The sequence below is a fragment of the Leiobunum rupestre genome, chromosome 7, assembly GCF_980474605.1.
Source record: "Leiobunum rupestre chromosome 7, qqLeiRupe1.1.hap1, whole genome shotgun sequence".
Taxonomy (NCBI): Eukaryota; Metazoa; Arthropoda; class Arachnida; order Opiliones; family Sclerosomatidae; genus Leiobunum; species Leiobunum rupestre.
In genome coordinates, this window is record NC_143390.1 from 46,946,607 (window position 1) to 46,971,856 (window position 25,250).

At 33.6% G+C, this 25,250-nt stretch overlaps 1 protein-coding gene across 1 annotated transcript; it reads right to left on the reverse strand.

The window, feature by feature from the left end:
- Window positions 1–21,541: 21,541 nt before the first annotated feature.
- LOC149936542 (death-associated inhibitor of apoptosis 2-like) lies at window positions 21,542–22,401 on the reverse strand. The gene is made up of 2 exons (XM_090153913.1): window positions 22,177–22,401; window positions 21,542–21,977 (listed from the first exon to the last, which is right to left on the reverse strand). The coding sequence occupies exon 2, from the start codon at window positions 21,968–21,970 to the stop codon at window positions 21,608–21,610; it is 363 nt and encodes a 120-aa protein (XP_090010039.1). The 5' UTR covers window positions 21,971–21,977; window positions 22,177–22,401; the 3' UTR covers window positions 21,542–21,607.
- Window positions 22,402–25,250: the final 2,849 nt, after the last annotated feature.

Below are 25,250 nucleotides of genomic sequence, written 5' to 3' on the forward strand. Positions count from 1 at the left end.
TCGAAAAAAGAAAAAAGATAAACACGAAGTACATTTTTACTCCAAAAGATATTTTTTCACGTTTTTATAGATTAAATATGATATACTAAATATCAGTTGATAGTTTTTATTGAATTAAAAAACCAAAATTAAAAATTACTAAAATATAAAGCGCAAAAAATTACGTAACAATATCAACCGCATTAGATGGCCATTTTGAATTTTTAAGATCACGTGGTACAAACGACCTTGCAAGACTCCCTCGGAGTCTCTCGAGCTGATTGATACGCGGGGAGAAATAAAATGCACTGTGGAAGGGCATCGAAAACCTGTCCTCTTAATTTACTGTTCATATACGAACTATACAAATAAAACCGAGAAAGTTGTTACCTAACACGAATACAAAGTTTCTTCATATTTTAACCACAATTACACAAAATTAACTATTAAACCTTGCCTATAATTTCTACACACTCTTCTTGCACGTAAGCAACTTCCGTTTCAACCAAAAATGCTGCCTTAAATTTGTGATAGAATAAATTAATGTAATAATTTGTCAAATTCGCGAGGGCAAAATCCATGTTTATTTGTATCGAAAAATGAAAAATTATCGGTCCAATTTTGAGTCGTTCTTGCGTTTTGTAGAATTTAGTTTGATCATCTTGATTCTCAGTAAAAATATGCAAAACAGACTAAATTTTGAATGAAAACAAATTATCTTTATGTAAATTAGCATGATGTTTTTTTCTCAGAGTGTACGTAAACAAATATTAATAATATATAATATTAATATATAAATAGTCCTATTATTTATCATTTTTTGCATTTATTAGAATGTTTTATCGATCATGCTCTTTAAGGGAACGAACGATTAATTAGTACAAATAGTTAAAAGGAATTTCATAACTATAAGAATGTTCAATTGCGGTTTAGTCGTCTACTTCATTTAAATTATTAGAAGTGAAAGCTGTTACAAATTTTGGGAAGCTTAAATTTACCTATCGTGCAAAGGGAAAACTAAATGTTATTATGTTACTTATGGGGGAACATATAGCAGCCAATAAAATAAAAATCAAAGTTAATATTACGATCCAAACATTTTATCAGTGACCTTGGGATTTTGGCCACAAACCAATGGGACAAAGATTATGCATCAAGTTAGTCTCAACCACTTTTTTATTTGTTTTGGATTTTTAATTCACGTTTCCGTTGGACTCTGATATAAGCGGACTTTTTGCCCGTCCCATATTTTTAATTTAAGTTGAATACTCTTTCTGTTATTAATAATAGGTTATTTAACCAAAGAGTATAAAAACTACGTAACCTAGAGATATAATGACGGCCGAAAGCAGTAAAGGAAGTTGTAGCAACCGGGGGGGGAGGCACTCAGTGAATTTGCACTTCAAATTTCGGTACCGCAGCGCCACTACGGCAGTTTTAAGTGGCAATCATTTTGATTTAGTTCAACATTCTTGAAAATTCCTTAAGGACTTGGCTACCTTTAGGACTTGGCAACGTTAGAGAACAAACGCCTTATTCTTCACTTTTTGAAAATAAACACCGAAACAACGAATCCACAAATTCTAACTAAAAAAATAACGAAACAGTAACCAATTACTGCCACTTTTTTGAATTGACAGATATTAGACAATTAAATATCCAAAATGCCAAATTTAGCACCTCCGCAACACCGTAACTGCCATTTTTCTCCGGTATTATTATTTATTGTACTAAAAACTGCCGTAGTGGCGCTGCGGTACCGAAATTTGAAGTGCAAATTCACTGAGTGCCTTCCCCCCCGGTTGCTACAACTTCCTTTACTGCTTTCGACCGTCATTATATCTCTAGGTTACGTAGTTTTTATACTCTTTGATTTAACTAGACTTTTCCATGGGACTAATTTTTTTGCACTCAAAATTTCGTAATTTATAGAACATTTAATTTTCTTCTTTATACATTTGGAGCGCAGATCGGATTCTGTGATGCCAAATTGATGATGCAAGTTTTCTCCAAACCCTTTACAAGCAGAACCGTAGGCGGGCTTTTTTATAATGGATTTTCGTACGATATTAAATTACCAATTTTTAAAATTCGTTGAGTTGCGTTTTCTTTAAATGACGAAGTTTCCCATTCATCGACGTAAAAACCAATTACCAAGTATCTATTTGATTGAGCTGCGAAATGAAAAAAATATGTTATGTATGCATCTTGGTTATGAAATTGAAATTGGTCCTTTCACATACTCCAACTAACAATGTAAAATGTAAAAATTAGAGTGAAAAGGAATAAAAATATCACCTCCATCCAAACCATTAAAAAAGTAATTAAAAATTGCGCGCTAGAACATTATTGATTATTAGCTATTAATGTTTATTTATTTTTCATTTTTTTATATTTGTTAATTTTTATTATGAAAATTGTTGTTACCAATGTAAATTTTAAATTAATTTTGGAATTTTATAATGTATGCCATTCTTTGTATATACTAAATTACGAGGGCTATAAGTCGCGTGATGACCTGGCCCTCGAACACCATTGTAAAAAAGGGTATGGAAATAAATCAAATTGAAAAATTGAAAAAAAAAAATTATTTTTAAACCATTTTATATTTATAGTTTCATAAAATTAGTATTTAAAGTATATCTTCCGCATTAATTTTTCATAAAGTCCTTATTTTGTAAATGCAGGGAGGGTCTGGGAAGATACACGTTTCGTGTGCCAGTAAACGTATCAGCCATTAACAAATTTGAATTGGTTGAAATCAAATAGCAAACTGCAATGAATATGACGTTTGTATTATGGTAATTTAAGTTTTTCCTAATATAATCTAATGTATCCTAATCTAACTTATAAAATGCACATTACATATTACAAATTATATTTATACTCAGGTTTATTTATGTTGAGGCTATTTTCAGCGTACCTCACAATATCTTACATACTCGGAAAGTAAGCTACTTCGGCCCAAAAAATCATATTAATAGTTCCCAAAATGTTACGTATTACAAATTATTTAGTATTTGTTACGTATTAAACCTTATAACTTATATCTTATATATTATATTATATCTTATATATTATAAATTATGCATTATATCTTATATTATATATATTATTTATTATATATTATAAATTATATATTATATATTATATATTATATATTATAAATTATATATTATATATTATATATTATATATTATATATTATATATTATATATTATATATTATATATTATATATTATATATTATATATTATATATTATATATTATATATTATATATTATATATTATATATTATATATTATATATTATATATTATATATTATATATTATATATTATATATTATATATTATATATTATATATTATATATTATATATTATATATTATATATTATATATTATATATTATATATTATATATTATATATTATATATTATATATTATATATTATATATTATATATTATATATTATATATTATATATTATATATTATATATTACATATTACATATTACATATTACATATTACATATTACATATTACATATTACATATTACATATTACATATTACATATTACATATTGCATATTGCATATTACATATTTTATATCATTTCTTATATATTATATATTATATATTATATATTATATATTATACCTACATTATATATTAAAACTTATATATTTTATAATATGTATATTATTTTCAGTCTCTAACATCCTATCTGATATAAGATTGGAAAGTCAGAATAAGCAAATAAATCGTTTTATAAAAGTTGCCCCGACTGAATAAATAAAATTAGAATGACGTCAATAAAATTCCCGAGGAAGATTCCGTGCAAGAAAGGGGACATTTCGTCATGATAAGACTTCGAGATGTGCCTATATAAACAAAATGTCGATGACGAAAGATTCGTAACGTACTTCGAAGGACGTACAATAATTTGACATTAAAACAAGTAGCCAATTCTGGAGCGTTTCCAACTTTCCCGGGACCACGACTGGGATGTCGGGGGTGGAGGGAAGGGAGTTCACTTCGGTGTAAAAGTTAATTAGCGTATGAGTCATGGCGCTTGGTGGCGCTGGGGTCTTATTACCAAATCATCATCATAATGATTTGATTGTCGTGTACGCTTCTTCGCTTGTTTAAAAAATGGGGAAAAAAGGGCACTAATTTTTTCCATCGCGATAGAGCGTCGCCTTTTGGCGTTGCAGATTGAAAACAAACGAATTTAGAAAACCGCTCTGTGTTTTTTTTTTTATTATTTTATCACTTGAGTCAATTAACAGATTAGTGACCCCGTTGACGAGCAATTTTTTTACGCCTTGGCCTCTTTAAGCAGACGACATCGTATGGGCGTCTAGGTTATTAGAGTTAATAAATTCTCGGGAAATGTAAACGATCACCTCTTTGTTATCTAGAGACCTAATTGGAGTAACGACGTGAATGGTTTACCCACAGAATGAAACTAACGAGGAATTAACGGTTTTATTAGCGGTTATCGGCCGTCCAAAGACAACCAGTGAATCATGTTTCATCTAACTATTTAATTCAGAAAGGCTCAACGGGATATGAATTTAGATTTCATTAATTCTCAAGATTTTTTGTAATTTACTTAAAAGGAACCACCTATGGACTGCATTGCAAAGGATGATAATGCAAGTCCATAAAAAAGGGATATTAAAGCTAAACCTAAACAAATTTGAAGAAATTTAAAAAAACTTACTAATAGCTCGTACCGATAGGTCTTCGAGCAAACAAAAAGACGCGAAATTCGGACCAAATAGATCCACCACTCTCCCCCTATTCGGCTTTCCGTTGCTACGCAACTCGTTTAGAAATTTTTAATATTTAGGCTTATAGTTTCTCTATTCAGTGTTATAGTCGCGAGCCAGATTTCCCGCACGGTACTGACGAGTCCCAAATAGGACGAAACCGGTCTACCGTTGGAATTTCTGGCTATTTTATTTAATTTAATTTAGTTTTTCACTCGAAGATCTATTTGGTCCGAGTTTCGCGTCTTTTTGTTCGCTCGAAGACCTATCGGTACGAGCTATTAGTAAGTTTTTCAATTTCTTCAAATTTGTTTAGGGTTTAGCTTTATTATCCCTTTTTTAATGGACTAATCTACTTATTCGCTAATATTATCATCCTTTGAAATGTACTTGCAGCCTTGTTATCACGCCAAAACGTGGGCGCTGCCATTTTAAGCAAAATACGATGGGAAACGCTGCATCACCGTTGTTTGTTAGTTGGCAGTATATTTAATTTTCAAACAATTGTAATCGTAATAAAGTGTAATTTTTAATTTTGCACTTATTTCTTAATTTTTATCGGAATTGTTTACAAACTAACCAAAGTGTTACAATGAAATACGTTTTCTACCCATTATCAGGATAAATATTATTTGAAGAAATAGGTTTGTCATATTCTTTTAATCTAACACGTAATAGGTGATTCTATCAATTACGTAAGGTCACGTGTAAATGTTTTTTTCTACTTCACTAGCTATAGTTAATGAAGATAGATTTCACGCGCTGGAGTCGATACAGATTTTGGAAGTCCACGTGCAAAACGTGCGTGCCAATAAATTACTCAAAATCTTAAGCTGATGACGTGAAGAAAAATATCTTCTACTTTTAATTTTTTTATTGTTTTATTTTATGGAAACACCTATTGTGTTTCTTTAAATTTGAATTGTAAGTTAAAAAAATTTACTTGCCTTTTAATTTATTTTTGTATTTGTTATTAGTTATATCATAAGTAACATAAGTATGACACTTTCAATTCTCACAACGCTAAGTTCTTTAATGAGATACTGCTTCTCCAATGACCATATAAATAATTATAATAATAATAATAATAATAAGCTATGTCAATAACCAAGGCACCACCTTAGGCCTAAGTCATCAAGCGACTTTTAAAGCCATTAATTAAGGTGGCCGGGTGTAATGCGAAATATCAAATTAATAAGAAATATACCATCCCCTTTCCCCCAAAATAATTGCTGGTCGAATATTTTGGTGATTGGGTGATTCGGTTGTTTGTGTTTTACCCCAGGTAAGGGAAGGGCCCGTCCTTTTACCGGGATATCTTTGTTTTTGTGGGATAGCGAGGAGATCACAGCGCCCCTTTGACCCCTTATTGATATGCCGACGTGTCTAAGACCAGTTGTTTGATAGTCATTTATATTTCTTATTCATTATATATATTATAAATTATTTATTGTGTTAAAATATGCTTACATGTATTATACATATTTTTACGTTTATATTTATTCTCAAAATTGAAGAGTTGGAAAATAATACGCGAGATAAATAACGCGAGTTTTTTTAATAACGCGCGCTCGGACGCGAGCTAAAAAAAAATAAATAGTAACGGTTCGGATTTTGATTTGAAAAGGACTCCATTTTTATGATCGGAGCAAAATAATTTTGATTCAACTCATTTTGTACGTTAAAGTCGTGTTTTGTTAAACCTTCGAGCTGTAAACGTGTTGACTTGAAGATAAGGGCAGCAACAATCTATATTGGCATATTCGTTATGCCCAACCATCCAGCGGCTACTTTCAACATATTGTACGAGATACCATCGCCACCAACATAAATTCTGTGTTCCGCTGTTCCGAAACGTCAACAACGTCGCTCAGATTCTTCCACGGCTCCAACCGGACTCTGCCACTTCGATAAAGTTTCCGCAGTTCAACTGAACATTTCGGGATGAACTTTGTTAAGTAATGGTTGCAACCTATATTTTACATTTCGTTAATGTCGCGAGCACTGGCCAGTTGCTTAGTTTGTTAATATTTCATTTAGTTTAATTAGTGTTTAGGTAGTTTTAAGTTAGCTTAAATGTTTGTTAGGATATTGAGTTTAAATTAAATCATTTAGTGTTTGGCAATCTAACAACTGGCTTGATACGTTTAATAACAAATTTCTCCTAGACACCAATTTAATACTGAGGACCCTCGCTAACCCCACCATATCACGTTACGCGAGTAGTCCCGGGCGTATTCAGTCATTATTATTAATTGTAGACGGGTACCTTAGGGGTTCGCTTAAGTCGATTGTCCCTAGGCTGAGATCTGATCTCCGACGCCCGCGCTACACGGGTTACAATGCGTAGGAGGGTGGTGGGAAGCCCTTCATGCTCCCTACACTAACTATTACCGTTAACCCCAACAAGCTTTTATGGAATGGGAAACCAAAGAGCTCGGGGAAAACCCCTTGAAACAGTCGGGAGAGAGCTTCAAACTCAACGCAGAAGGAGTTGTTCCGAGTTTTCACTCACGAGGAGACTACCCGAGGTGATAATCACCGATTTTGTTGAAACTAGGTGGGTATGTAGACCTTATGGTAACATGAAATTTTACCAAGAAAAAAATTGCAATGTGCATTAGTTTTGCCCTGGTAACCGAAAATGTTTTTGACAACACAGTATGTATATTTTCCCATTGAAAATAACAATCTGATCAATTTTTACATATTTTGATCAAATTGACCAAAATTCATCAAAATATCATAAAATTCATTTCATTTGTCAATTTTGATCTATTTTTTTTTTTGTTTTTGAAGTGCTCAGATTCCCATGTTATTTTCAATGAGAAAATATACATACTGTGTTGTCAAAAACATTTTCGGTTGCCATGGAAAAACTAATGCACATTGCAACTTTTCCCTTGGTGAAATTTCATGTTACCATAAGGTCTACATACCCACCTAGTTTCAACAAAATCGGTGATTATCACCTCGGGTAGTCTCCTCGTCAGTGCCACAAGCTGGGATCGAGGCGAAAGTGATTAAGGACTGACAAAGCAATTTACTATGGAATTTACTATTATATTAGTTAGTTATTATGTTATTTATGGTTATACTTAGGAAGATGACCCGCTGGTATTATGGTCTAAGTTTTCGTAACTGTCGTTTCGAATATAAATACCACTTTCATCATCAGCGTTTATTAGCATGGTAAAATAAATACTAGTTAAGATTAAAACATCTGTCAAGGTTTAGTAAAATGGAAATAAATTTTCGACCCGCACTTTTGGAAGGTATATGTTTCAAACGAATTAAATTATCGCATTGAGATTAATACTTATCTCTGATTAATAATACACTTATGATTATAGCGAATAATTTAAATAAGATTCCAGTTAAAATACCATGATGTTAGAGGGCTTCAAAATCAATTTGCTTTTAATGATAATAGTTTTCGAAATTAATCTACTTGCAATTATACTGGTTGAAATTGAGAACAGTGCGTTAGAAATAGTGCAGCTTGCAGTAAGTGGATGAAAAAAACACGCTTCTGATTATATCATTAGCGTGGTAAGATTAATACTTATATATTATTAACGTCTACCGAATAATTTCAATAATCAGCCAGCTAAAATATATATATATATATATATATATTGAATTTCATTAATTTCGCACGCTAGTCTCCAGGATTTGATTGGTGGGTTCTGGGGTGGCGGAGTGGTTAGCACTTTCGCCTCGCAGCAAGAGGAGCCGGGTTCGATCCCAGCTTGTGGCACTGGGTGAAAACTCGGAACAACTCCTTCTGCGTTGAGTTTGCAAGTTCTCTCCCCACTAATTTAAGGGGTTTTCCCCCGAGTTCTTCGGTTTCCCCTTCCATAAAAACTTGTCTAGGTTAACGGTAATAGTTAGTGTAGGGAGCTGTTGGCTCGATCGCGTGGCATGCAGGGCTTGCCACCACCCTCCTACGCATTGTAACCCGGCCACCTGAATTAAAGGCTTCAAAAAGTCGCATGATGACTTAGGCCTAAGGTGGTGCCTTGGGTATTAGCCTAGCCTAGCTGCTAACGCGAGAAAAGCCCATTTGAAATTCGGGTCGAATTATTTAAATGATTCTGTGACCCTTTAAATACTTCAATTTACTTTTGACAGTTAGCCAATTGAAAAGCTTGCAATTCTAACAGCTCTGTAAATAACGCAATAATTTGAAATAATAATTTTCTTAATCGCCCGTAGAGCTATACAACAGATTTCATAGATACCCCTGCATAACTCTACATTTGAATGAAATGCAGTATCATGATGCGAAGACCCTTATATTCAGGATCTCCGTAATAACATTAACTCGCCCGCATTTCTTTCCGTTAGCAGTGGGCCATAAAATTATATGCCAATCCTTCTTCCACTTTTTCTCTAGAATTTTTCCCCATAATAATTATCTTATTTCATATTAATTAAACAGCCTTCATGTACGCTACAAATGATTGTGTTTACGACTGAAAATGACAATTCATTTGTATACTTTCATTTTCTCACACGCGCGCGTGCAAACGTTGGAAAAAATTTGCATATAAAATAGCGCTGTTTATTTCTGGCATTTTATTGGATGATTTCCTACTCCATATACTTTTTGTACTCATCATTTTCCCATTTCTTAGAATTCCGAATTTCCCAGAAACAATCCTTACAAAAAGAACTAAAAATAGTTTTTGCTCCGCTAGCAAATGTGTATTTGAGAATTTATCACGTTAACCGTATATTTATGTTAGAAAACGGAGTTAAATTTACTGGGGTTTATTCCTATTTAAATGTATATTTATTTTAGTATCTTATATGGATTTTCTCGATGCTGGAACAAACTTTAGCGCCTCACCCTGGCGGAGAAAAGCCAATTTAGCGAGTTTGAAGAAGCCTATCCTCGTGTACAATGGCAAAAAAAGAGAGAAAATAATAATAAGAGAATCCCCCTGCCGGCAGCTATCGGAACTATTACGGTGCCTCTTTCGAACGGGAAGAAAAACGGGTTTTCAGTTCCTTTATTTTATTTTTTTGCCCGCTTCTCGAATATATAATGGTGTCGAGATTTTTTTCGGTGGTAATGTATGATTTCGACGAAACCGGCGAGGTAATAATATTCGCGCCGTGGGTGTAGAAAAATAACTACGGCTTCGTGCGTGAAATTTACAAAAACTCCTTTAGACCCTTCCAATTTCACAGGGTGTTTCTTCGAGGCGTTTGGCTTTACTCTCGACCTTTATAAAAGGCTGATCAAATATGGCCCGGCAGCGTTAATTATCACCCTGTTTTAGCGGGAAGGCAGCGTTGGAAAAACCTATTTATAAATATTAATAAAGGAATTGAGCTATTGGTTTCTCGGGGCTTGGTTGAGGAATATTTTGCTTAACTTATCCGAAAAAGAATGTTTAACTGAGGTCGGTTTCATCCAAGGTTACGGAAACCCTTTATACACGTAAAACTTAAATTTAGATTTCTTACGGCATACGCAATAAGAAATCCAAGAAGATGGGATTATATATATCTACCCTAAAATGTAATAAATTTATTCGCATTTCAACTTTTAATGAAAATAAATTAATTATTTATTTCAAATTTACGAGCTTAAACTCTTAGATTTCCAAAATATTAAAAAAGCATAAGTAACATACGAATAAGTAGATAAGTCCATAATGAAAAGGGATAATTAAGCTAAACCCTAAACAAATTTGAAGACATTTAAAAACTTACTAATAGCTCGTACCGATAGGTCTTCGAGCAGACAAAAACACGAAACTCGGACCAAATAGATCTTCGAGTGAATAATTAAATAAAATAAAATAAAATAAAATAGCCAGAAAATCCAACGGTAGATCGGTTTCGTCCTATTTGGGACTCGTCAGTACCGTGCGGGAAATCTGGCTCGCGACTATAACACCGAATAGAGAAACTAAGCCTAAATATTAAAAATTTCAAACGAGTTGCATAGCAACGGAAAGCCGAATAGGGAGAGAGTGGTGGAGATTAGTATATATATATATATTAGTATTTATGGACTTATCTACTTATTCGCCAATTTTATCATCCTTTACAATGCAGTCCATAGGTGGTTCCTTTTAACTTAACATAAGTAACATACAACCAAAGTATAACACTTGTCACCTTGACCATGCATATTTTTGTCTGCAGTGTATTTTCACCCCTGACAAGTTAGTAGAATTATCAAATCCATTGTCCCAAAATCTAGTGTTTGTTGCTTTCGTTTTTCCTATTGGTCAGCCAAATTCAAATTCAGTTATTCCGAAAATACTTGGGAAATGTACGTTGATATTGACCTTTACTGGAATCAAAGTATACGTTAATTTTCGTTTGAACGTGTATTAAATTTAACTAAGTCTTAGCTTAGAATCGTAAACAAGGAAGGAGATTACATTCCCGGACGTTTAGTTCACGAAGCTGCTACCATGTGGCGCCACATCAGTTTTATTTTTTTTATTTGCTAAAAAATGATGTAGTAAAGCATTTTGTTAAAAATATTCCCAAATTGTTATGTTCTGGAAGTTTGGTCTAATAGAACCGCCCCAAACCCGATCTTTAAAATGACGACTATGACCTTACAGACAACCAAATCTTATTTCTTGTCTTTACTGTAATTTTTGATGTGGAGTAAAAAGAGTGGTCCAAATCCCAGCTGCCCTGGGTAGAGAGGGTATATTCCCATTCGATCGAAATCCCATTCGACCGTATTCAATATGTTTCCGAAATATAGCCCAAAGGCGGATTCGGTTCATTGGGACCTTTTGTTTTGTTTTTTACTTCTGCCCCGAGATATAGCAGGGTACGCAAAAAACGTTATACCTAAACAAAATTGCTACAGGTGTACTAACGGTAAGGTTAGGTTAGGTTAGGTTAGGTTAGTCTCTCACTTCCCTAGGGTGGCGCGCTTTTATAAATATATTTATGCTTTGAATTTTTTATTTATATCAAGAATACAATAATACTATAAAAAATAATATAAACGTGCAAAATTGGGCTGTAAACCGCACAATTGGGGTATTTTCGATCGATTGGGACTCAATGTTAAATCGTTTTCGAACGAATGGGATTTCGGTCGAATGGGACCAAAGCGTAAAAAGTAATTCTCATCATCGGAACAGCCCAATTCTTCGATTTAGGGTAAAACGTTTCATACCACAATTAGAATATCCTGCCCAGGGTTTTTGTTTCTAGGACTTTCATATTCCTTGTCCCTTTCAAATGTCCCTAATAAAAGAATGAAACTGGAGAAACTCTCATTATATAAACAATTTTATTTATTGGAGAAGTTTCAATCCATTATTTTAAGGCTACTAATATAAATCTAAAAGCACCAGATTTTAAAATATGTTTCTTGTGACAAATGCTTCAGAAAAAAAAACGTTGTTTTTAAATCGGTCAGTTACAAAAATATAATTTATAATAAATGGAAAACAAAAAGTTAAACATTAAATAGAGCCCAATATTAGTTACTTCCGAACAGCTTCTATCTAAATTACTCCTTTTCCTAATAAACCTACTTTCAAATAATTTTATCTTATACCAATTTTATTATCACCTAGATTTTTTGGAAATCATTGTATTTTTAAAACTAGATTTATATCAAATTGTTGTAGATTTTATTTAATTTTTCCGTTTTGTATTTCAGGTATGAATGAATTATGTTATTCATTCTCAGTTGGTTTGATATTTGCAACTGTATTTTGGTCCAGAACAGAACTTATAGAAGTGACCAAATGCTTAGGGTTACCTGAGTTTAGTAATTGTTAAATAGTATTTTGTTTGTCTGTAATGGGATTATCTGATATTTTCTCGAGGTGGCATTTTAGACCTTTTATCACTGAAGTTTTTACCTGATAAGGTCAGGATGATTAAAATTGAAATTTAAAAAGGTTTAAGAATGTGTTGGTTTTTTTGGTACATTGAAAAACATAACCCGTTATGTTTTTTTTTTCTATATTAAAATCCAAAATTTTCTATTTCTAAAGTAAATTTAATATTCTATATTTTATAAAATAGAATGATTTCAAAATTATCAAGAGATAATAAAATTGGAATCTTCCTTTAATCATGAAAACAGAAGCCATAGTTGCAGTTACATATTCACTGTTAACCTCAATACATTCTGGACGTTACTTATGGAATCACCAAGCTGTTGTCAAATAGTGGAACCATGTTATTTTGGTTCGCTCAACTTGTTTCATATTTCGCTATGGCCAAAAAAAAAGGTCTTGATATTCGTCGCTACCGGTTTGTCCGAAAACTGGCTCCTCGTCTATCTTTAATATATTTTTTAAAGGGAATATCTTGGCCAAGGTTATTTCGGAAATTAACTCTAGCGCCGCCGTAGAAAGGGAAACTTTGGCCCTCTTTCATAACATTATTGGTCCCACTTAGTTTCGTTTTCTAATACAGTTTACGATTATAATTTTCACTTCTTGGAAAGACAACCCGGTAACTTTCTTTAGTCCTATTCGTTTGTTTATTTAACGAGCTTTTTTTTCGAAAACTTCGACCGAATTTTTATTGTTTCGACGTGTTATTTCCCAATCATATTATTATTATAATAATCGCCTTTTCGTATTTATATTTTTCTAGGAATATTAAGACTTTTCCAAAAATCCACTTCCTGTTTATCTTCTCGATAAGTTTTGAATTTCGACGAAATGAAATTCTATATGATTTCAGATTGATATTTGATGTCGTAATAGTTTTTTGTACAGTGGTATTAAAATCAACACGAATTGAAATTTGTAGAGGAAATTATTCCTCGGATATCTGAAATCATTTTGTAAAATATATTAATCATTTGAGAGTTATCTTTTTTCTATTGAGGGGAGTTACTAACACTTGTAAGTAGCTAGGTGTATTAATCGTAGGTAATCAGGTGTACTAATCGTAGGTAATCCAGTGTACAAACCATAGGTAATCCAATGTACAAACCATAGGTAATCCAATGTACAAACCATAGGTAATCCAATGTACAAACCATAGGTAATCCAATGTACAAACCATAGGTAATCCAATGTACAAACCATAGGTAATCCAATGTACAAACCATAGGTAATCCAATGTACAAACCATAGGTAATCATGTGTACAACCATAGGTAATCCAGTGTACAAACCATAGGTAATCCAATGTACAAACCATAGGTAATCCAATGTACAAACCATAGGTAATCCAATGTACAAACCATAGGTAATCATGTGTACAACCATAGGTAATCCAGTGTACAAACCATAGGTAATCCAGTGTACAAACCATAGGTAATTATGTGTACAAACCATAGGTAATCCATTGTACAAACCATTGGTAATTATGTGTACAAACCATAGGTAATCCATTGTACAAACCATTGGTAATTATGTGTACAAACCATAAGTAATCCAATGAACAAACCATAGGTAATCATGTGTACAAACCATAGGTAATCCAATGTACAAACCATAGGTAAACAAGTGTACAAACCATAGGTAATCCAATGAACAAACCATAGGTAATCATGTGTACAAACCATAGGTAATCCAATGTACAAACCATAGGTGATCATGTGTACTAATTGTAGGAAATCCGGTGTACAAACCATAGGTAATCAGGTGTACAAACCATAGGTAATTTGGTGTGAAAATCAAAGGTAAGCAGGTGTAAAAACCATGGGTAATCACGTGTATTAATTGTATTAAATCAGGTGTACAAATCGTAGGTAATTTGGTGTGGAAATCATAGGTAATCATATTTATAAATCGTAAGTAATCATTTCTACTAATCGTAGGTAATAATTTCTACTAATCGTAGGTAATAATTTCTACTAATCGTAGGTAAACATTTCTACTAATGGTAGGTAATCATTTTTACTAATCGTAGGTAATAATTTCTACTAATCGTAGGTAATCATTTCTACTAATCGTCGGTAAACATTTCTACTAATCGTCGGTAAAAATTTCTACTAATGGTAGGTAATCATTTTTACTAATCGTAGATAATCATTTTTACTAATCGTAGATAATCATTTTTACTAATCGTAGATAATCATTTTTACTAATCGTAAGTAATCAGAACAGGGGAACCAAAATTTACATTTTAAAAGCTCGCAATTTTGAAGGTCAAGAGGACTATTTTCAAGCGCGAGAAAGCTCTTAATTTTTAGTATAAGATTTTAGTTTATTTTCAAATTAAACATTTTGAAGATCGAGATCTCTATTCTCAAGGTCAAGATCACCATTTACCGAAGAGCGGCCATTTATGAAGGCCTCTTGACGGCACCACCTATAAGATGAACTACATCTCTTTTAGAGAAAATTTTAACTTCCCAAACTTCAATATTTCAGTCTTACCGTAAAAATGATACAAGGACATGCAATGCGAATCATTACGAAATGCTTGTAGATGAAATTATCATAAGAGACATTTTTGGCTGTGTAGAACGAACGAGTAGTTGTATAATTTCTTCGATTCACTTCGCGGAGGGCTGGCTAGGAATCTTAATAGCGAATTATTTGGAAAAAAAATTAGTTACATTTATTTAGCTTTTAATTAATGCCGTACATTTTAACATTATAGTTTCGAAGACGCTATGATGATAAAAATATAGAAATACTATCTTGGGTACATATTATTTTCTGTTCGGAAATTCGATAGCCTGTAACTAATGAAGACGAATACATAGAGTATAGGATTTCAAAAAAGTTAAACCGCAACATTATTGGGTATTTCCATGGAAAATTAGAATTTCACGCTTAGTGCGTTTATCACGAATTTTGAAATTTCTTCTTATTACTGTTAGGGTTATTTATATAATTAACCGGCGTAACCACCTGGGTTTGATTCATGCTTATGTGGAGCGGTCTTCTTAACTTTGTTCATGGTTCTAGGTGATGGAATTTTTTTTAAAGTATGTTCGTGAGTTGACATTGATAATATCCGAATTATGGATAAATTATTATAAAAGTCGTTTTATTTTTGCATTTCAAATAGTGGGTTAACGCTATACGACTATACTAATAAAGCTGTGTCTTGTGACGTAAGAGCAAAATTTAAACAAGTTGGGCAAGACCACTTTTTATTTTATAAAATCAACTATAAATTATGACCCTTAAGAGTCTTATTACATTTAAACACATTTATAAAAAAAAATTCTAAATTTTGTAGAAGCAGGCTTAAAGAATCCACTTTTGAATCTCCTGTTTAAGCTATCATAAACAGGGCTTGAATTCTTTGCATTCAGGGATCATTAAAGTTCATCAGCTAGGCTAATATCCAAGGCACCACCTTAGTCCTAAGTACAACAGTAGATGTTCAACATTATTTATCATTTTTTAATTGATTATATGGGTGACGGAAATGAATACTACACAGTCAAAGTCGTGTTTCCTTCGGGATTCGCGTAATTATGGCATCAAGTTTATTGTCAGTGTTTGTTGTTTGCCCAAGAATGGAAAAAATTGTAATAAATTACAGTTTGAAATATTAACTACAGATGGCCTTACAACTCCGACAATAAAATACATTTAAAAGTGGGTTAAAATTATCCTGATTTCGCAAGCTTTAGGCTTGTGTTTCCAGCGAATTTATATTATATGAATGAATTAATGTTTTACATTCTCTCGCGAATTTTAAACATCTTACGTATATAAAAAGACTAGTTTTTTTATCTTTCTTTAAATCGTTATAAAATATAGTAAACCTTCGCCGCTTTTAATAAAAATCTATCACTGGGTAGAATCTGTAAGTTCTTTTTGAAAGAAATGAGCAATTGCGAAACGTCTTTGAATAGGAAAGGTGGAAGTTTAGATTATATTTTGATTTTCTTCGAAAGTAGACCTGGAAAAACAGTTTTATTAGCGAAAAATATATTTTATATTTTGAATTCACAGAAAAGTTAGGAACGAAATATACTTGTACAGAATACGTCAAGAATATGATGATTTTTTAAGATATTTCTTTACCCTAAACGTAGACGAACAAATATTGTTAGTCGAGTTTCCAAATGGGAACCTATCACTCACGTGATGTCTAGAAGCAGAGCTAAATTTCTATTAGCTATTTTGGTTAATTATTCGTTATATTAAATTTCAAAGTTAATGTTTTGAAAATTTACAAGCATAGCTTCGTTAGAGCATATAAGTTTCCGAAAACCGCCACCTCAGCGCTGGCGTCAATCTTTTCTCTAAGCCGATTTAGAAAGTGTCCCGTCCTTTATTGTTTTGGTCTAGATGTAGTTAGTTTTAGGAAATCCCTTGCAATCTCCCACACGTATATGGCGCCGCTTAACCTCTCTAACACGCGGTGTGCCTAATATAATGTGTTTACTTCGTGCGCTCAAACTAGTTTTTTAGGTTGTATTATTTTTATTTTTAAAAACGGGGCGTCTACCGATTTGTAGATTCGAACCAGCCCTGGGCTACTTGGCCACTTCGACTAGGCTTATAGCTGGAGAACTGCACCCTCCGGTCGTCTTGAAGCGTATTGCCCGGTGACCTCGGTAGTCCTTTGGATGGAAAGCCAGTTTATTTTATGAGGGCCTCTTTTTCGGGTTCCATCCACATAAGACGTTCCTTCACAATTTTATACAATGCGAAATATTTTTTCTCTTTCGGCCCATGTGTCCGTCCGACGTACGCATATTTTTTTCTGTGCCGAGTAAGAATGTTTAACATACACGAGGGGAGAAACCAAAGTATTTCTTTTTTTACGGGGTCTTTCTTCTGGTTTTACGGTGTGTGACCTTGGGACGCGACAACCAGATCTCGTTTTCTATAACCACCGTTTTTCCTACATAGCGTATGTACGTTAATGAAATTGACGCGTTCGTGGAAGTCGTTGTTGGTTATATTTCAGTTCTTTCTGGTTAAGGTTTCCCCTTTCCTTGTGCCTTCACGTTGTTGGTAATATTTCGTCAAGTAAACTATAAGGCCAGTCATTTTACAGTTCGTTCTGGTTAAGGCTTCCGCTCCGTTGTGCCTTCAACGCCATCTTGTAAAATGGCAGCACAAATATATAAAAACTTCTGATCTGTTGGTCCGAAGAATGTGCGAGTGGTTTTAAATGATTTAGTAAGTCATTTTACATCTCGTTACCACTTATTCTTAATATAGTGAAGTCTCCCTCACTCTCCACCTCGTTATTTCGCCACCATCTTGGAAAATGGTGGTCAAAATCTTCCAAAAACATCTCTATCGTTTGAGGCATTGCTCCGAAAGTTGTGCTAGATATTTTGAGTGATTTGGCAAATCAATAACATAGATAACACATTTTCTCGTAACATAGTAAAGTCTACCAGAGTCTCTCCATTGCGGTTTGGCCGCCATATTTGAAAATGCGGTTGAAATCTTTATTAGTCTATAAGATCAGCTATATTGTTCGATAACTGTGAGAGTGGTCATAAACGATTTGGCAAAATAAAATTTAGTAACCACTTACTTTTAAAACCAACAAGTACTCTAAGACGCGTGAGAATCTCTCTTAGTAACGTATGGGATATCTTGTTTTCATATTCGAGTTTCTGTCTTAATCTAGACCAAGATCGTACACATGGACGGGTAATAATAATATGAACTTTCTATTCTTTGGACTCGCTTTGATAAATGCATTTTCTTTGTCTCTCCAGCGTTGTTTTGAAAGGCTCGTTACACCGAATCTTCATGACAGCCTTTTACGACGCTGAGGCCAGAAAAAAGGTTTATCTTCATGACCTATTTCGAGGAACAAGTGTAATTTCAAATGTCTTAAATGTAAATGGTTATGGCGAGTGCTCTGTACCTGACAAAGTGGAATAGATCAATCACGGCGAACTCCACCCCTGTCGTTCCTTAGGATATGCCTATTTCTGACTTGTTTTATCATTTTAACACGAATTAACGTTTAACTGGAAATCTGATATTGACTTTAAGATTTTGAAATAGTACGGCTTACGATTTTTGAGTATGATTTCGTTACGGATTTTTGATTCTAAAACCGGTTCCAGAAATTTCTATAGTTTTTTAAAGAATTTTAAGCCCTAATTTTCCATTTAAAGGGAATATAACCTGCAAAGCAATCTTTACGGAAGACCCCTTCAATTTTTCAAATTTCCCTGTACAGTGGCGCCAAATATTTTTAAAGCCAAAGGCAAGAGCGGCTAGAGCTGCAAACGTTGGTGTTCCACACCAAATACCTGAGGTTATATTCCCTTTAATAGACAGATGCACATGTGATAAGGGGTAACGAGATGAAAATGTGATTTTTTGGAGTAACTAAAGTCTCTGTAGATGGCGCCTACAATCTTATACGTAATTATTTTAAATTACTTTAAAATTGCGAAACTATAATTTTTTGCTCCTTTTTTATGTCAATATTTTTCGGAGTTAAACGTTGGTTTAAATAGAATTACAAGTTTTTTACTCTCTCCTCGGCAAATAGTTTAAACTGGTGCCCAAAATTATGATTAACGATTTTTTAGGAAGATATATCGAGATTATAAACAAACTTATTAAGATTTTAAAAATCAACTCGTACCTAATCTTAATCGTTTATTCCCATTCGACCGAAATCCCATTCGACCGAATCCCATTCGACCGAATCCCATTCGACCGAATCCCATTCGACCGAATCCCATTCGACCGAAAGAATTTTAAAATGTAGCCCAATTGGCGAGGTGATTTGGTATGTACTATCGAAGATCCATGTTTAGGTTAGGTTAGGTTAGGTTAGGTTAGTTTAGGTTTGGTTAGGTTAGGTTAGAGTTGGTTAAGTTTACTATTTCAGTTTTGGTTCAGTTACTTTTCTTGACTAGGTGAAGATAAAAATAAATACCCTCCTTTATTAGCTATCCGCTCCATTGCAAACGACTTCAGTAACTAAATTGAAAACATAGCAAAAGCCAATTTATATAGCAGCGTTCGGTTGAATGGGACACATAAAAACCGCACGTTTCGGCGGAATTCGGTCGAATGGGACACCTCAAAAACCGCCTTCGGTCGAATGGGATTTCGGTGGAATGGGACTAAAGCAATCTTAATAAGGGATTTTGTGAATCTCTTCCGACGTCAACCTACAAGCAGCGTACTGTAGAATTTTAAAACATCTCTGACACGGGAAATATGGGCGTCAGCAGGGTCCAAAGGGGTCGTACCTACTCCCAAAATCCGTGACACTAGAGGCCTGTTCAAAATAACTATAAAGTCAAAATGAAATCGTAAAATCCGTTGGGGAATAACGAAATCAGTTGCTCTACAAAAGTCAAATCTCTCATGTGATACCTCGATATCTATTTCAGATGTCCAAATCCGTTTCGGAATGTACAAATCCATTTCGGAATTGTGAAATCTAGGAGATCTTTAACCGTCGAATCGGTCATCTGATTCTCTATAACAATTTCAGAATGTCCAAATACATTTCAGAATGTTGTAAATCCCTTTCAGAAAGTCCAAATCCATTTCAGAATGTTCAAATCCATTTCAGAATTTCCAAATCCATTTCAGAATGTCCAAATACATTTCAGAATGTCCAAATAAATTTCAGCATGTCCAAATCCATTTCCAAATGTTAAAATCCATTTCAGAATGTCCAAATCCATTTCAGAATGTCCAAATACATTTACGGATGTTAAAATCCATTTCCAAATGTTAAAATCAATTTCAGAATGTTCAAATCCATTTCAGAATGTCCAAATACATTTCGGAATGTCCAAATACATTTCGGAATGTCCAAATACATTTCGGAATGTCCAAATCCATTTCAGAATGTCCAAATCCATTTCAGAATGTCCAAATACATTTCGGAATGTCCAAATAGAGAAAAGGGATGTCCTTCTGGTGAATGAGAATTTCATTCTCAATCACCGGAAGGACACAAAGAGCTTGGCTCCCGCCGTTCACCCGCGCCTATCCCGTTCCTCCCCCACCCGCGCCTCTCCTCCCTTGATCACCAGAATTTCCAATCACCAGAATTTCTAATCACCAGAATTTCTAATCACCAGAATTTCTATTCACCAGATTCTCCCGTTCACGGGTTGCTTTCCCCCAACCCCCATTCACTGGATACTTTATCTCTCGTTCACCAGCTCCTTTCCCCCATTGCTTTCACCCCTTCTAATCACCAGTTGCTTTCCCCCAACCCCCATTCACTGGATACTTTATCTCTCGTTCACCAGCTCCTTTCCCCCATTGCTTTCACCCCTTCTAATCACCAGTTGCTTTCCCCCATCTCTAGGCAATAAAAACAACCATAATTGTTATCTCTCATACTATCGATCCCAATCGCTAGAAATTGGCTTTTTCCCCATTCGCTATAAATCGCAGCAGTTTGCCAGAATTAGTTTTATCTCTCCGAAATAATTAATGTACCCAAAATTGGACCGCCAGTTTATTATTCTTTTTAGGGGAATCTCTATGGGAGTTTAACATTACAATAAAGCTAAAAGGTCCAGTTTGGGGTACATTTGGTCCGAAATGGGGTACATAGGGCCGAAAATGGTGACTTTGGTCGTTTTTGGGGTACATTTGGTCCATTTTGGTCCATTTTTGGGTACATCCCTGCTTTCCCCCATCCCCATTCTCCAAAATTAGTTTTCCTCGCGCAGATATCTGGAGATTAGATTTTTACCCGTTTGCTTATCGCTTTCGAACCCCTTAATTTCTAATCTCTAGGCAATAAAAACAAGTTATTTACATTTAATTTTTTATTTTAGAACTTTGTTTTACATGTTAGTAGGTACTATCAGATATTCCATTAGATGGTTATCTTGTACATTACACAATTAAAACAAATTAAAGTAGTTAAGTTTACAGGCATTTAAATGGGGTGAAACGATCTCCTGCAACTTAATTTAATTAAAAGTTCTAACTCACGTATTTGTAGTGTTTAGCAACAGTATCGTCTGACATCCGAGGGACAGTTACAAACGTCTTCTTCTGGTACAGGTGAGAAGCTTTTGTCAGAGACCGTAGTTGCTTTTGGCGTCGGGGGAATGTCCCATTCTAGCGAAAGGTACTTTTTTTCCGATGGTGAATTATCCCTAGCCGGACAGTTTGGAAAGAATCTAGCATGTTCAAGTTCTGGTACGTCTCCTGATTTCCATCCTTCTAATACGCCATGGCATTTGTAACATCGTACTTCATCGCCCCGCTGAATATAGTAGAATCCAGCCTTCGCTAGTTGCTCCTTAGTGACGTGCGGATTTTTCCAGTGACGAAACGTTTCAAGTCGATACACTTCAATGTCCATAGCTGATCTAGACCAAATACGTTCTATAGTTTCAAATGATACATTCTCTAAGCCTACATTTACCCCTAAGTCTACTAAACCTAATTTTATCAATATGGTTAAATTTCTACGCTAAAATTATCAATATAAATGCTTTTTTCAATATGCAAATTGTTTTAAATATGTCTAAAAATATAGTCTATTACCAAGAAAAAATAGTTACTTACTTTATGGGTAGAAATCCTTTGTCAAGCTGTAGAAAAGACTGAGCGAACCGTCAGCAGGTCTTTACTCGTCAATGTGCCGTAGAGAAATGACGCACGGAAGATTAATTTATTCCTATCTTGTTGAGAATAATTCATCACGTGATCTAAACTTCAAATAACCCTCAAATTCTATTGGCTGTCTCTCTCTGACAGTTTAAACTGCCTCTAATGATTGACGGCACATATTAACCCACTTGAGTATTTGGAAAAAACCCTTTGCTACTCAAGGAGAGTTTTGGAAATACCACGTTGACGATATCAAAATCGAGCTCTCACTTGAAAATGTTTACGGAAAACAATCCTCTTGGAAAATTGAGTTACGTAGAAGATTGCTAAAAAATGGCTATGTGTTAAGTTTTTTTCAATAATGAGTCTTATTTTTTACATTTTAAAGTATTTATTAAGAGTGAAAAATCCTATGACTACACTGACGGCATATCTTAAGTACCGGTGGAAAAATCCAGTGCTCAAAGTTCAGTTATCTTATTAAACGTGCGCGTGCACAGAAAAATGAACGAGTCACGTGATAGTAACTTAATTTCTACGCTAATCTTACCCCTACTAGACCTAATTTCTGTCTAATACATTTCCAATATATATATATAAAAGAATGCCTAAAAATTTCATTTTAAATATAATAAAATAGCCTAGCTGATTATTATTATTATAACTTACTTTTCAGCGTGACCTTCAATGACTATTCCCAATGCTAAGACTCTTTATTGAGATAACTAAGAATTGATTCCCATGACTACCCTGACGGCATATCTTAAGTACCAGTGGAAAAAAAAATCCATTGCTCAAAGTTCAGTTATCTTATTAATCGGGTGCGCGCGCACAGAAAATGAAAGTCACGTGAGAATCGGTACGTCACTGAAAATAGTGGAAGTGTCATCACTAGAGTTCTTTTATCAATATATTTAATTAAGGATTATTTCAAAGTTTAGATGGCGCCATGGTTCTCAAAGCAGTGAAATTAAAAGATCTCAACGGGTGGTATTGGAGAAACGCTAAAAATATTATCGACATATTCATTCTCCCTAAGTATAAATAAATAAATAATATGAAAATATTAATTAATTCGGAAATATATTCGATGCTTACTGTTTTTTTTATAATAATACGCTGAAATACATTTTCCAATACGTAAAAAATTAAAGCTAGACCTAAAAAACCTGTAAAGTGTAAATAGTTAAGACTATTTTTTATCAAAGTAAGCCAAGTTTAAAGCTTATTGTCATTGGTTCCATAACAAAAACCACATTGTAACGTGATAATGGCTGCTCACTAATCCCAATTCCATGTGAAACTCTTTCAGTTTCTTTAAGTTCCTTTTGAGTTACAAAATAGGGTTTTAGAAATAGATTTTTCCTATTTCATTAAATATAAGTATTAAAATTAGAATTGCTTCATTAAATTATGCATTTGTACTGTTGTACTGTACTGTACACAATACCTGCATTTGAAATTGTATAACATAAAAACACAGTTTTTTAAAAAAATATATCAAGGTTTTCAATTCAGTTAAAGGTTCCATAACAAAAACCACATTCGGATCAAAATAAATTTATTTATTTATTTTATTTTTATACAGATTTTTTTTCATTTTTTTGCCTTAATTTCAATTTTGGGAGTCGGTACCCGTTTCACCGAAGATGAAGATGCTTCGTTTTATTCAGCGTAGGGTAAATCGCCGTGTAAAAAAACATCTAGCATTGCATTAACTTTTTCCTCGTCCTCGTCCGAGACCCCTACAATACGTCTCTCGATCTATAAAGTAAAGAAATCAAAATAATAAGCTAAACGATAATCCATACCTTCTATTCACTAGTTCAATTTATCACTGTCTCATATATCCACTATCGTACATACATACATACATACACTAACTTACTAACGCTTTAGTCTCCGCAAGTTTTTATGTTGTATAATCAAAGTTTTGAATTGAATAATAATAATAATAATAATAATAATTAGATCAAAACAAATTTCAAGCTTACGTTAATGTATTCCCTTGAGTGAGGGCCCAATCTTTGAAAAATCTTATCAATGACGACATGGGTAGCTAGATGGACGTCGATGTAACCTTCGTCCTCTTGCAGGTTCAATTCACGTAAATACCAGTTTTTATATTTTCTTAACATTATTTCTAACGTTCTAAACGAAAATTGTTTTTCGGTTGGCATATCAGGCTTAAAAGAAAACCTAAGAACAGCTTTAGTTACACGCATATCCACGTTATTTTCCATAGCTAATATTTAGCCCTTAAACTTGCTCGTAATTACGAAGAATGTAAAAATGTAGATTGCTCGCTCCTATATTTATGCCAAATCAGAAATCACTTGAAATAATAACTTCATTTGGTACTTAAAAACGGTGAGAGGTGGGAGGAGGGGTTTGGTAATTTATAAATTTTTATAATCAAGTGTACCATAGCAAAAGTATATAAATAATACAAGAAGTGTACTAATTAGAATTTTCGCTCGCCAGGTAATTTCGTTTGATTTCCGTTTCGCACGGACGCAGATAACATGGTAACGCGACTACAGCGAACCGATAAAGCTAATTAATAAAATATTGTCAACCATTTGATATTAGAAATGTTAAAATAAAACTTTTACAGATAAATCTAATTTATAAAATATTGCCAATTGAGGGTTTGCAAGTTAGTTTGATTATAGGTTTTGTACCATCGTCTGCTTCGTAAACTTTAGGGATGCGTTGGGAGGGCTCAAATTAAGCTAAGGGGATACACTTCTTGTTTAATTTATATACTTCTAACCATATTAAAGTATCAATTTTAATTAAAGGAATTCAACTTAAGTGTTGTTTTGCTATCTGAAATTCGAAAACAAAGAAGGTAGTACAGGGGTACTTAAGTTGATTTTAATATTTTTTTAGAAATAACTTAAGTATACAGCGAAATAATCATTAGTGGTATCTAATTTTTTTAAGTGCCCCACATACTTCTCATCTCGTATAAAAGGGGGTCATTTTTGTACTATAAAACCATTCCATTCCTGAAATCCGCTACA

Coding starts and splice junctions, on each gene's coding strand:
- LOC149936542 (XM_090153913.1), bottom strand. CDS start 21,970: ATGGACATTGAAGTGTATCGACTTGAAACGTTTCGTCACTGGAAAAAT.